General features: G+C 44.4%; 1 protein-coding gene across 7 annotated transcripts in view; it reads left to right on the forward strand.

Annotated features, from left to right (window-relative positions):
* Window positions 1-13,544, forward strand: part of L3MBTL3 (L3MBTL histone methyl-lysine binding protein 3) — a 120,953-nt gene that overhangs the window by 14,543 nt on the left and 92,866 nt on the right. For 6 of the 7 annotated variants that reach the window (XM_038526761.1, XM_038526767.1, XM_038526763.1 and 3 more), the window contains exon 3: window positions 9,757-9,873. In XM_038526761.1, coding sequence (XP_038382689.1) covers window positions 9,772-9,873 — 102 coding nt within the window. In that variant the 5' untranslated portion in view covers window positions 9,757-9,771. Of the gene's footprint in view, window positions 1-6,488; window positions 6,620-9,756; window positions 9,874-13,544 lie in introns of those variants that run through there. The other variant, XM_038526766.1, reaches the window with a different exon arrangement.

Raw genomic sequence — 13,544 nt, forward strand, 5'->3', positions numbered from 1 at the left:
AGGTGGCGAGCGGGAGAGAACATCCCGTTAGCCACGGGCGGTTTCTGCAAAGCAAACAGAAGGCCCTTTCCGTCGGGGGCCAGAGGGGGCCGGGCGAGCCAGGGCCCTGGGTTCGAGCACACCGACTTTCCCGGGGTGTCCCGGGCATCTCCCGCACAGCCGGCGTTGGTGTCCTGTCGTGGTGCCGATTTCAGGGTCAGCGTCCTTGGCTCTCTACAAAGGGCAACCTACCCTTTGAACCCAAACTGATTAGCACCAGGTGCTGCTGTCTCAGTTGTCATCCGAGGGACAGAATTTTAATCCGATTCTGCGTTCGAGGTGGTGTCTGTCCCCATTTTATAGCCCCGCCCTGACTGCCGGCCATATGGTCCCTGTACCTTAGTTTTGGAAGACCTGTGCCTGCTACCTGTGACGCAGTAACCTGTAACTCTGGGAAAGCAACCGTAGGATCATTAAAGCCACTTAACTGCTCTTGGTGAATGTTAAGTAGTCGTTCTTTTAAATCGAACCACTTAACCCTTTAAGGCAGGAATGGCCAGGCGCTTGCTGAATGAGCTTTATTTCCCACCCTGTCTGCAGACCCAGACTCTGGGCTTATAGGGAGGCGCCAGCTCTTTACTGGACTTTGAGCCTCCTGCATGGGGTGGCCTACCTCTCCGGAGACTCGTCTTCGTCTCAGCCCAGCAGGTTCCTCGCCTGGACTCTGGCCTAGGAGCTCAGCACTGGGGGGTCCTTGCGCCTCCCCCGGAGCCACCGCTCGTTCTGCCCACGCGGTGGCAGATGTGAATGAAGGGCTGGTATGAAGGGGGGGTTGTGAAGGACACGCAAACTCTGCTTATCTCTAGTCAAAATAAGATAACGATAGATTCTTGACCGTTTGGAAGGATGTAACCCCAAGGCAATTGCCAATTCTCAACCTGGGGAAAAAAAATCATTGTAACGTACAATTTCTTCCTTCAGATTAGTAAAGTACAACCGAGAAATGTAAATGATCTCTCTAGACCTTAACTACTTATCTTGCTTGATGAGCAATTTTTGTACTGTCTGGAGCACTTATTGAAACAAATTCACACATCTTTTCTACTTACTTCCTTTTGGAGCATTTGGTAGTTCTGTTCACACAATGTGTCTGAGTCATCACTGCTTTTGACATTTCAGTCTTTAATTTATCTGAGACTTCTATTTTGTGGCCGGGGCCTATCACTCTCATGAACATTTCCATATTCCCCTCATCCTGTCGTCAATGCGACAGTCAACTAGCAGTTAGTTTTGTTTGTTTCATCTCTTAACATGAAACGACGTCTCCTTTCTCTCCACAGTGGCCGTAGACCCAGAGCTCTTAGCATAGCCGGGCCCTGGCTGGTCCGGGCGACCTGCCCTTGCCCCTCGGCGTCATGGCACGTCACAGAATCGTGTCTCTGCCAGCTGAGGACTTACTAGATGTCATGGGAACTTCAGACGCTCCTCAGGGATGGTAGAAACCATAGAAAGTCTGTGAATACCAGCGATCTGCTCTGTATTTCCCATACGTGAGTTGTACAGAAGAGAACCCGACCCTTCCTCCTCTCCTCTGTCTCTGGGGGCTGATGCATTTGCTTATATAGTTAAATAGTGACTATTAAAATTACCCACGAGCTTTGGGGAGGTTGACGTCCCGTAGTGACTTCTATGCTCTAGCCTCTGTGGTGGGCAGCGATAGCAGACTAAATATCTTCATGGGAAGACCTGTCTTTCGTGATGTGGACTTTTTTAGACAGACAAGAAAAAAGATTTTAAAACATTTTTTTTCATTACCTTTTTTTCTTTAAGAGAAATTTAAACAGTCAACAGGTATGAAGGAATGTCCAGAGAGAAGAGTCTGTCTCATGGCTCTCTTTCAGCAGACTGTTGGCCTTTCCAGGAGGCCGTGATGGATGATCATCTGATGGATCATTGTGGAGAGCATGTACGCATGTATAAATAATACACGTTATATATACATATATACACATCCCCCCCTTTTATTTTATAAAAACGGTAGCACACAGTTTCTAAACCTGGCATAAAATTAGAATATCGGTAGCGTCTTGTCATTTTTAGTCATTAGTAGGTTTTATTGAAGATTTCAGAATCTGCACCTCCCTTTTCAAGCCAATGTCCATTTATTTGGGAGAGAGTTACATTTGTTCTCCTTTCAGGATAGGTTCAGGTAATTAACAGCCATGAAAACATAAAATTTTGGGCCTAACTAATGAGTCGGTTGGTCATTGGAGCTCTTTCTCTATCGGAATGTAAAGAGCGTCCTCGTTTTTTTATGATGGCTTTAGATGCCGTATGGATATACCGTGGTTGTTCTCAGCTGATGGGACTTTTGGATTGTTTCCAAATTTTTGACCTTATAAACCAGACCTGTAGTCCGTGAGTAACATTTTACCTTTTTTTTTTTTTTTTTTTATGTATGTGTGAGTTATCTGTGGAATAAATTTCTGAGGGGAACTGCTGAGTTGGAGGATGTGTTCTTGGAAATTGATCTCCGGAGAGCTTGTTTTCATTTATAATGTCGCCATCAATGCACGAGAGGGCCTGCTTGCCCATATTTGCGTAACAGAATTTTTTAATATAAGATACTAACTAATCTCCTGATTGCCTGATGTTTCTTGAAAACCAGTGGCATGCGGTCAGTTGGAGCTTCCGGGGATTTATTTACATGAGAGACCGGGCAAGTTCATTCATCAGATGTCCCAAGGGAAAAGCAAGCTGCACAGCTTTGGTTTGGAGGCAAGGCATGGTGCAAGGGAGAGAGCCAGAGAAGGTAATTCTGAGGACGGTGGTGCGTGCCGTCTAAGGTCTCCTAGCCCTCTTGTTGGAGGTTTAGGGCAAGAAGATTGTACTAAAAATGAGTAAAAGCTAAAGTAAACTGTTCCATAAAGGTCTAATCTGTTTGAATTAGTGCCAACGGTCATGGTCTCTGCCTTGGGCAAAGCCGTCAGCTGCCGACGGTGGCGTCGGTAGGAGCACATGGGGCTTCCGAACCCCTGACCTCGGCCGCTCCCAGCCTTGTAGGGAAGCCAGCGGGAATTGAAAGATCAAAAGCTGCAGTGGTGTGTTTGCCAGGTATGTGAACCCCACCGTGGTCCTCTCTGCCGTTGGTCTGTCGGTCGGCAGTGGCGGAGATGTAGGATTCAGGGGAGGTTGGGACCCGTCACGGCGCACTTTCGAGATGCTTCCTTGGGAAACCTCAGCACCGTGAGCGACTCTCTTCCCTACCTGCTTCTTACGGTCCGTGGAATACAGGTTACACACGGGATTGTGGAGCAGCGCCAGGTGACAGTTAAAGAAAACATAAAGCAATTCTAAGTTCTAAAAGAAAAAAAAAATGCTTCATTCTCAGGACCCCAGGGGTCGAAGTGGGAGGACTTGGTGTGTGTGCAAGTGTGCACAGCCCCAGACTGGAAGCTAGGTGGGAAGACTCTAGGTGCTCTGCAGAAGCAGCTTCTGTTAAAACAGCTCTGGTTGCTGGCTGTCCTGCCTGGTGAAGAGGTGATGGGAAACATTCTGGGCGCTCAGACTTCTTGCGAGAGCGCGAGTGGCCATCCGGCTTCAGAATCCCATCATGGGAGACGCAACCTGGTAAATATTCTCAAGCTATGATACTTGATACAAAGTGTTCACAGACCTTAAAGCGAAACAATGGATAGAAAAAAAGTGTCCATAGATTTTAGGTGTGTGCTTGTAGAGTGTTTGTGGAACAAGAGCAAATTCTAAGTATTTCCAAAAAACGTGTCACCTTCTTACTGCAGGTTTCACACAGTGCGAACTTTTAGGTTTCTCCAGCTTTCTGGTCCTTCTCCGAGTCACAGACTTTACTGTTGTGAATTTTATGCATTTTTATGCTTTTTAGGTGGTAAAAGACTGAAATTCTATTTCTGTTGTATATGGGTCTTAATGACGCTTTGTCACTAAGCGTATATTTGATGGTATTTAATTTAATTTAATTTGATTTATTTTTTTATTCATGAGAGACACACAGATAGAGGCAGAGACACAGGCAGAGGGAGAAGCAGGCTCCCTGCAGGGAACCCGATGCGGGACTCTATCCTGGGACCCCAGAGTCACGCCCTGGGCTGAAGGCGGAAGCTCCACCGCTGAGCCCCCCAGGCGTCCCTTGATGGGATTTCATTAAAAGGATACACGCTGCGCTGATACACATCAAGAGCTTCGGCCCTAGTAAATTGATTTCTGGATTTGTCATGTCTACGTAGTAACATAGGAAAAAGTAGGTTTAGCCAGATTCTTAGAGAGATGACACTCTGGGACCAGACAGGCCAATGGTTGAGAATGATGCCTGGGTTGGAATCAGACTGACCTGGCTTCACATCTAGGCCGGGCCACCAAATATATTTTTGGGTGAATTATTGAACTCTGCAACTCACTTCCTTCAGTGTAGACTGGAGGGATACCCAGTCTTTTTGTGGGAAAGAAATAAAGGAAATGATGTATGTAAATTGCTGCTCTCAATCCTTCTCTGGAAGAAGGCGAGATTGTATTAATAAATTCAACAGCATACGTATTATGTTTGACACTGAGTACCTGGTGAGTAGATGCGAGTGTAATTAGAGAGAGAACAAACTGTTTTCAGTGGATCACTCAGGTTTTGCTCAGTTTATACACGGGGCGGGGGGGGGGGGCGGGATTATTCTGTCACTATTGTCTTATCAAGAAAAAGTTGCCACTCCTACCACACTTACTAGGGAAGTCGTGAGGTACGAGTCAGAGGATTTCAGCCCAAGTGTTAATTCACTTAGTATCTTCACCGTGTCTTAGATTAAGCTTCCTCAGGCCTTCACGTCTTCATTCCTGTTTCAAGGATTAAGACTAATGGTACTGAAATCTGCTTCAAATTCAGACCGTATAAATCTTGAAATGATCAGAAATAGACTTACTGTGTGACATTCGAGGGATGCCTGGGCGACTCAGCGGTGGAGCATCTGCCCTCGGCTCAGGGCGTGACCCTGGGGTCCTGGGATCGAGTCCCGCGTCGGGCTCCCTTGCATGGAGCCTGCTTCTCCCTCTGCCTGTGTTGCTGCCTCTCTCTCTCTCTCTCTCTGTCTCTCATGAATAAATACATAAAATCTTTAAAAAAAAATATGTAACATCTGACATTTTCTCATTTAAAGGGGACAAAGGAGGAAAGAATATGGAAGTATTTAATAAGCTTCAACAAAGCCAGCTATGATTCAGAGAAACACAGGTTTTCTTTTGACTATTTAAAAATAAATGTACATTATGTATCTAAAGAGACTGCACTTAAAACATATTTCTAGTACAGAATTTTTCAAGCACGTACAAACCTAAGATGTAGTATAATAAACTGCTGTGGGCCCTTCCCGCTTCTTGAGAATTACCAGCACGTTGCCTGTTTATTTCACCACTTCAGCCTTTTGACTTCTTTATAGCAAATTCCTAACTTAATCATTCCATCTGTCAATTTCAGTTGACAGGGATGAAGTCCTCTTTTGAAAATACAGGCCATCACCATCAGCGTTTTTGTATATCATCAAATAGCCAGTTGGCATGTATGCTTCCCTTCCTGTCTAACCATTGTCGTCTTTAAAAATAGTTTGAATCAGAGTCCAAACAAATCTGTGAATTATGATATTGTGATTTATTAATATGTTTCTTAAATCTCTTAATCTAAATTTCAGATTTCCTTTTCCATGTATTTTTTTTTTTTACTCCTTGCTTTGTGTGTGTGTATGTGTCCACATGGCAGAAAGCCAAGTTCTTATCCTACACAGCAGAGGCCCTCAAGTCTCTTTGACACTCTCAAGAATTCTTGAAAACCCCGAAGAGCTATTGTTTGTGCGCGTTGTATCTATTAATATTGCCTATATTCAAAATCAGAGTAGATTATTTAAACTAGTTACTTAAAAATAATGGCATCCATCAGAAAGGACAAATACTCACCATTTGCATCGATGTGGATGGAACTGGAGGCTGTGATGCTGAGTGAAGTAAGTCAATCGGAGAAGGACAGTCATCATATGGTTTCACTCCTATGGGGAATATAAGAAATAGTGACAGGGATGATAGGGGAAAGGAGGGGAACTGAGTGGGAAAAATTAGAGAGAAAGACAAACTATGAGAGACTCCTGACTCTGGGAAATGAACAAAGGGTTGCTGGAGGGGAAGTGGGTGGGGGGGTTGGGGTGATTGGGTGACAGGCACTGAGGGGGGCACTTGATGGGATGAGCACTGGGTGTTAGACTGTGTGTTGGCAAATTGAATTTAAATGAATTTTTTTTAAATGGCAGCAAACCTATCATATTAATATATGTCTGCATATTTTTAATGAAACATAATCATAGTTTCCAAAATGGAAAAATGAGAGAGGGGGCACTGTTTTCCATTTTTGTAAATCTCTTTAATGTCTGGCTTAATGGAAGATGACTGGATTTTCATATCTGCTTCTGCATTCAGTCTGTCGCAATATGTTGTTTTGGTTGAAGTGTAGGAAGAAAATCTGCTTCGCACAGATGTGGGGTTGGAAACGGGGAGGAGCATTTTAAGCTTTCTCATGAATGGTGGACATTCTGCTGTGATACTACACCAAAAGTTGACAAGTGGTAGTTTGTTAAAGGTAAGTTGGGCAATTTGAAACTCTGACGATGAATTCTTTATACTCTGTTAAATTAAAAATCCATTGGTCTGTCATGCACTTTGAGTGGATCCTTTCCCTGCATAATTTAGTGACATCAAGCATGGTTATTTGGAAAATACTGCTTCACTGAGTTATGCAAATCTCCCAAATGTTGACATATGTCAAGTATAAAATATTTTAAAAATCTTATTCATGAATATCACCACCCATCTCCTTAGAAGAGTATTTAGCTACTGGGAAGCTGTCAAGCTCATGGTAGTAGATACACATTTTCCCAAATCATGGTTTTTCCCTCGAATGCTCAAACTGTATCTTCAGCAACAAACGCTGTCAGTGTTTTCCTTGACGTTGACAGGCTCACTTTATTTATCTTTGACAAAGTATTTGCCCAGTATCCAAACCTGAGTGAACACAGTTTGTTAAAGAAATGGCATTCCATGGAAAAAGCCGCTTGTTCAGCTTGCGTCGCACATGCTTCACAGGTGCTCTTCCTTGGTGATTTGACACACCCGAGGCTTTATGTGTGCTTCCCGTTTCATCACACAGAATATTAAAAAGAGATGTATTCAAATATCAAGACTTAATGAAAGTTCTGCTTCATCAAGGGATGATCTGTAGCGAAATGGGCATTCGTTTCCCGTACGTACGTGGTGGTAAAGGATGCAATGATGCCCCCTGCTGTGGGGTGCCCCCCGCCACTCCAGGAGTTCCACAAAACCACTATTGCTTTTGTACCATCAGAGCAGAGGTCAGCGTAGGGAAGAAGGCAGATGCTATTTATGAAGATAGTTTTGACTCCTTGGGTCTTTTGAAAGGGCCTCAGGTCCTCCCAGGGTCTGTGAGAAATGTTGCTAAAGAGTTTCTGACTATCTGAATTTTACTACTTACGTATTTTTATGGTGTGATTTCACATGGCCCTTTGTCTCCGGTATTTCCTCTAAATAGATTTGATCCGACTGGGCATGATTTTGTTTTTTTCTCGGCAAGACTACTTCATAGGTGGTGTTGGGTTTCTATTCGTAGTGGTCAGTGGTGGCCATTGCCAAAGCCATGAATTGATCGAGGACTCAAAATGATTCTGTCTTTCCTTCGTTATTTATTAGCAGGAACTCTCTAACTTGACACTTCTCTCACCAGTGAATGATCTGGTTCCCCTGAGATACGGTTCACGTGGGTCTCCTGCAATATGGGGGCAGGGTAAATCCTTATTTATTTTTCCAGGTAATGAGTTGTCTTATCCCAAAAGGTGATCACTTGGTTTGTTTTGTTTTTTATTTTATTTTTTTTAATATTTTATTTATTCATGAGAGACACAGAGGGAGAGAGGCAGAGACAGAGGCAGAGGGAGAAGCAGGCTCCATGCAGAGAGCCCGATGTGGGACTCGATCCCGGGGTCTCCAGGATCACACCCTGGGCTGAAGGCGGCGCTAAACCGCTGAGCCACCTGGGCTTCCCACTTGGTTTGTTTTCAATATCAGTATGAACTCCCGGATTTAAACTTATTTGACGTGTTTCAGTTCATTGCAGGAATCCTATCCTTGGTTTGGCCAGCAGGAGCCTCTTCTGCTCTTGTTAGTTGGCCTCTAAGACCTTTTGATATGACCTCCGTTGTCTTTGATAGCTTCCTTGCTTTTGGTTGACAAGATATTCCAGACTCCTCTTGCACATTTCCTGTCACCGAACAGAAATCAGCCCCTTCTCTGAGAAGACCTCAGAAAAATGGTATTTAGAGATCACAGTCCGAGCACTTAGCTACTCATTCCTGTTGACCGGTGGCTATTTCCAGATTTTGTCAGTGGGCAAAGCTAGGAAACATGCATAATTTTTAAAGATTACAGTGCATTATGAATTCATACTGATACTTTCAATCAAATTTTGGACTTATCCATCTTTCATTGCTTATCAGTGACATCAGCGTAATGACTTACTTTTTTTTATCCCATGCCACATAGACAATGGTCTCAGAATGACAACATCAATGTGACTGCTAACAATGTGATCATGGAAAACCATTTTGCAATTTAAAAAAATGCAAATAAAAAGCATTATCACAATTTAGGTGGCTGACTTGGTTATCTTAACGTAGCCTTAGTATTTGCTGTATATTTTAAGACTACTTCCTTACTTTTCAGAACATCAGATTGGCAGGTATCTCAGCTGAATTAAATCAGTTTACTGAAAGAATCAATCACACTGTGAATTCATTGAATTGATACAACAAACCTAATTGACAAAGTTACTGTAGATGACAGTCCTAATGGACTGGAATTTTCTTGTTCTTTTTTTTTTATTATCTGAATGGTTTTATTTTATTAACATTTAATATTAATCCTGTGCTTTATCTATACCCCTTCTCTTTTCAATATCTTAAAGCAGCAATAACAACAAACTACTTAATAGGCAAGAAATTCTATTTTATTTATTTATTATTTTATTTGTTTGTTTATTTATTTATTTTTAAAGATATTATTTCATTTATTCATAGAGACACAAAGAGAAAGAGAGAGAGGCAGAGACACAGGCAGAGTGAGAAGCAGGCTCCATGCAGGGAGCCCGATGCGGGACTCAATCCCAGTCTCCAGGATCATGCCCTGGGCTGCAGGTGGCGCTAAACTGCTGTGCCACTGGGGCTGCCCTATTTATTTATTATTTTAGAGATTTTATTTATTTGACAGCTAGAGCCAGAAAGCATAAGTGGGGGGTGTGGCAGAGGGAGAGGGAGAAGCAGGGAGCCCAATACAGGCTGGGTCCCAGGACCCCGGGATCATGACCTGAGCCAAAGGCAGATGCTTAACTGACTGAGCCTCCCAGATGCCCCCAAGCAATTCATGAGTTTTTAAGTGACTATATTGTGAAACAGTGAATTCGTTTTTAAGAATAGAAAAATTGACACTTTTTAGCTTCTACGTTTTAGTAATATTTTTTCTTCTGTAATTTACCAGGGATTGCACTAGAGAAGAATGATATTTTTGAAGCACGTATTTTTAGATCTATGGATAATGGGGTATTGTGATAAAGAAAATTATGTGGTTAGGGGAAACTGAGGCCACGGCCACTAGAATAAAAACCGATCTGTATGTAGACTATTACATGATCAGCCTTCTTTCCCCTTCCAGTTTCAAAAATAAACCATGACTGAATCTGCGTCTAGCGCAAGTGGCCAGGAGTTTGACGTCTTCAGTGTTATGGACTGGAAAGATGGAGTAGGCACATTACCAGGAAGTGACTTAAAGGTAAGAGGTCTTTATTCAGTACAGCTCCGTCTGTGTGTGCAACTGTGTGTGTTTGTTAAAATAAGTTTGACTGCACATGTGAAACGAGAAGTAAAAGCATCAAGCATAACGCGCTGGGTTTCTACGATGCTGAGATCTCTGCTACAGTAAATTTTCAAGACAATTCGAAATGCTGGCAGATTGGCAGAAGCCTTCGCCACTTGGGGTGGCAGCGTGTGCTTACGCCGCAGGAGCTGAGTTACAGCTTCCAGAGGATCACCCAGGTTTGACTTTGTCATGATGGACAATCAGCACGGAGGCGGCAGGCTTAGAAGGCCCTGCTTCCTGGGTGTTGTAGTAGTGAACTTGATAACTTTAATGAATAACCACATTCCCTGTGCCCTAGTTTTCTTGTTTAAAAACTGGATAATGTTAAAATATTGAATAGACAGGGCTATTCTCCTCCCTTAAATTATTTATACTGTAAATATGGATTTTTTATGTAATCACTTGCTCGAAAGCTGGTCCTTCCTGTAAACCAGGTTGCTTCTATATAGATGAGAACTCTTCTCCAGAGAATGCTGCTTCGAGCTCCTTTACTGCGTGATCACCCAACCCCCTTCCCCAGGCCTCCCGTAAGCCCACCCCAAGACCGCATCCACTGCCCTATAAAACCTAGTTATGCAGGTGCTCATCGGGGAAGCCAATCACCCCCACCTCTCATTTCTAATTTGTTTTTGCTCTGATCCTATCTGCGGGACCTTGAACCCGTCTGTGGCCTTTCAGACTTTGTGTCTGTCCTTGGTCACTCAGGTGTTTGAACGTGGAATCACCCGAGCTGCCTGTCACTTGGCTTTCCTCTGTAGCACTCAGTGCTCTGGCCTATCTTGACTAGCAAGTCCTGCCCCCCTCACACTGGCTGCCTGGAATCCAGTACCTTTTATCTTTTTATTTTATTTTATTTTATTTTTTTTGAATTTCATTAAAAAAATTTTTTTTAAGATTTTTATTTATTTATTCATGAGAGACACAGAGAAAGAGAGAGGCAGAGACACAAGCAGAGGGAGAAGCAGGCTCCATGCAGGGAGCCCGACGCGGGACTTGATCCCGGGTCTCCAGGACCATGCCCTGGGCTGAAGGCGGTGCTAAACCGCTGAGCCCCCCGGGCTGCCCAATCCAGTACCTTTTAGTGGCTACGCCACGAGCATCTCCATCAAGCCCAGTCTAGTTCATCCTCAGTGGTGAGACTTGGACAACCTGTCACGGGGAAAATACTTAGATTTCAGTTGGGTTACGTTGAATTAACTACACTGTGCCAACATATCTATTTATGAGTCTGGCTTAACAAAAAATATTGCAGAGAGGTTCAGTGCAATCTGGAAAGGAGATACGGGTTTTAGTTCTGTATGACCTTGAACAAGTCCGTTAGTCTCTCTGGGCCAGTTTCCTCTTTGGTAAAATAAGGAATTAAATGAATACTAAGGTTTTTTATCAGCTCTAACGTTCTCCAAATGTTCATCTGGATTAGATACGATGGGAATCGAGTGCTGAAAATTTGTGAGAAAGCAAAACTGTTCCAGACGCTCCTAATGTCAGCCTTATAGTAGCTGCATGAGCTTTGTCAAGTTATTTAAATTTAAATTTCCTAAGTTTCAGAATCTTTATCCATAAAATGAGGAAATAGGATCTATGTCACAAGGTGGTTATAACGATCGAAAAAAATAACATATGGAAAGCACTTAACAAATTGTATCTTTTCTGGCTTTGTGATATATTATGTAAGCTGCCTTTTTTTTTTAATGCTTTATTCTTGTATTTTCCTTGTATATTTCTGCCCTTCTCAATTGTTTTGTGTGTGTGTGTGTGTGTGTATGTGTGTGTGTGAGAAGGTAGATGATGAAATTTATAACTTTTGTTTTTTGTTCAGTTAGATTTTGAACTCTCCATCCCTAAGAAATTTAAATTGCCTGAAGGTTTTCTAAGCAATGGATTTTAAGAATTAACCTATTACTTTTATTAAGGTAATCAGGCAATTAAGGCACTTAGTGGGTATTATAATCTAGTCTTTTTTATTTGACTTTTAGGCTCATCTAATTACCTGGGTAATTGCCATGCATCCAATTCACTGTATGTACTGTAGACAGTTTGAAAGCCCACTTCTAAAAAAAAAATAAATAAATACATAAAATTTTTTTCTACTTTATAACCATTTTTATCTGCAGAGATTCAGGGGTGAGCCAGTTGATTGTGAGGATTTCTAAGTCGCTTAGGGTTTCTAAGTCGCTTGCTCCTGATACTACTGAGTTGCTTAAGAGGTTCTGATTGAGAAATTGATCTTCCCAAAACCAAGATGTTAAGAAAGAACTTCGAACAAAACAGGTCTAGTCCCTCACATGGTGCCTTGGCCATCGTACATCACTGAAGCTTGTGTCTCTTCGAGGTGGCGGCATGTGGGTCCCCAGCAAGCGGGGTGCTCTCCTGGACAGGCCGCATGATGGGTGCCCCCCCGGGGGTCCCTGGCCGACGTGGGGACACCTTCTAGGTGCTTAACTCACTGCCGATTTGAGAGGACGTTGCTGCGTAAAAGCCTCAGGCCTGCCGGCCACCCCGGCCACCCGGCCACGGCCCCTCTGTGGTTCCTGCCGCCCCAGTCATGGCATTGGGCCTTGGCCCGTGTGCACTGCGCCATGTCGCCGGGTCACCAGGGCCCTCGCTGGACACACCGACTGTGGACACGTACCACTGACTCCACTCCATCTGCATCGTTCGTTGAATCCCTTGGAGGTCTTTCCTCTCGCTGTCGTTGCTTCATGGAGGGGGACACCGAGGCCCAGGGCGGCTCCGTCGTTTACTCAAGGTCAAGGTGTTGGCAGAACTGGCTAAGGCTGGGCCTTCCTGGCGCGGGAATCCGTTCTCCTGGCGCTACTTGGCCATGGGCTGCAGAGGAGACATCTTCACGGCGGCGGGGATGGCGTCGGGCCTCATCGGCAGGACACCTGCTCGGACCGGCTTCGCAGACGCCACACTGCCCACCACTTGGGAAAACGGCACAAGCTGGTACCGGTAGATTCGTTTCTCGGGCCAGCCTCCTGGTGGCGGGAGGGGCTCGGGGGACTCCCTGCCCCCGCGTCCCTCGCTCTGAACTTCCAAGTGATGTCTGAGACTGACCCACGCAGAATCGTTCCTCTAGGTCACGAGGATTTAGCCATTTGGCATCTGCAGCAAAGCGCGCGTGCGCTCCCGAGAGCGACAGCATCTCGTCCAGTGAGAAGAGTTGCCACTGTTACGCCGAGGAACCGAGTCAGCAGAGGAAGCCTGCTCTCCTACGACCTCGCTCATAGGAGGAACGTGAGGGACAAAACGGAGGGTCCTAGGGGAAGGGAGGGAAAAACAAGACAGAATCAGAGAGGGAGACAAACATGAGAGACTCATAGGAGACAGTGAGGGTTGCTGGAGGGGAGGCGGGGCGGGGGGAGGACGGGGCCACTGGGTGACGGGTACGAAGGAGGGCACAGGATGTGATGAGCTCCGGGTGTCACGTACAACTCATGAGTCACTGGACGCTGCCTCTGAAACTGGTAATATATGTTAATTTGTTGAATTTAAATAAAAAAACAATAGTTGCCGCTTAGCTGAGAGCAAGACCCTACAACAGCAGCGCAGAAACCCAACTGGAACATTCACAGCATTCT

Source organism: Canis lupus, chromosome 1 (genome assembly GCF_011100685.1).
Source record: "Canis lupus familiaris isolate Mischka breed German Shepherd chromosome 1, alternate assembly UU_Cfam_GSD_1.0, whole genome shotgun sequence".
Classification (NCBI taxonomy): Eukaryota; Metazoa; Chordata; class Mammalia; order Carnivora; family Canidae; genus Canis; species Canis lupus.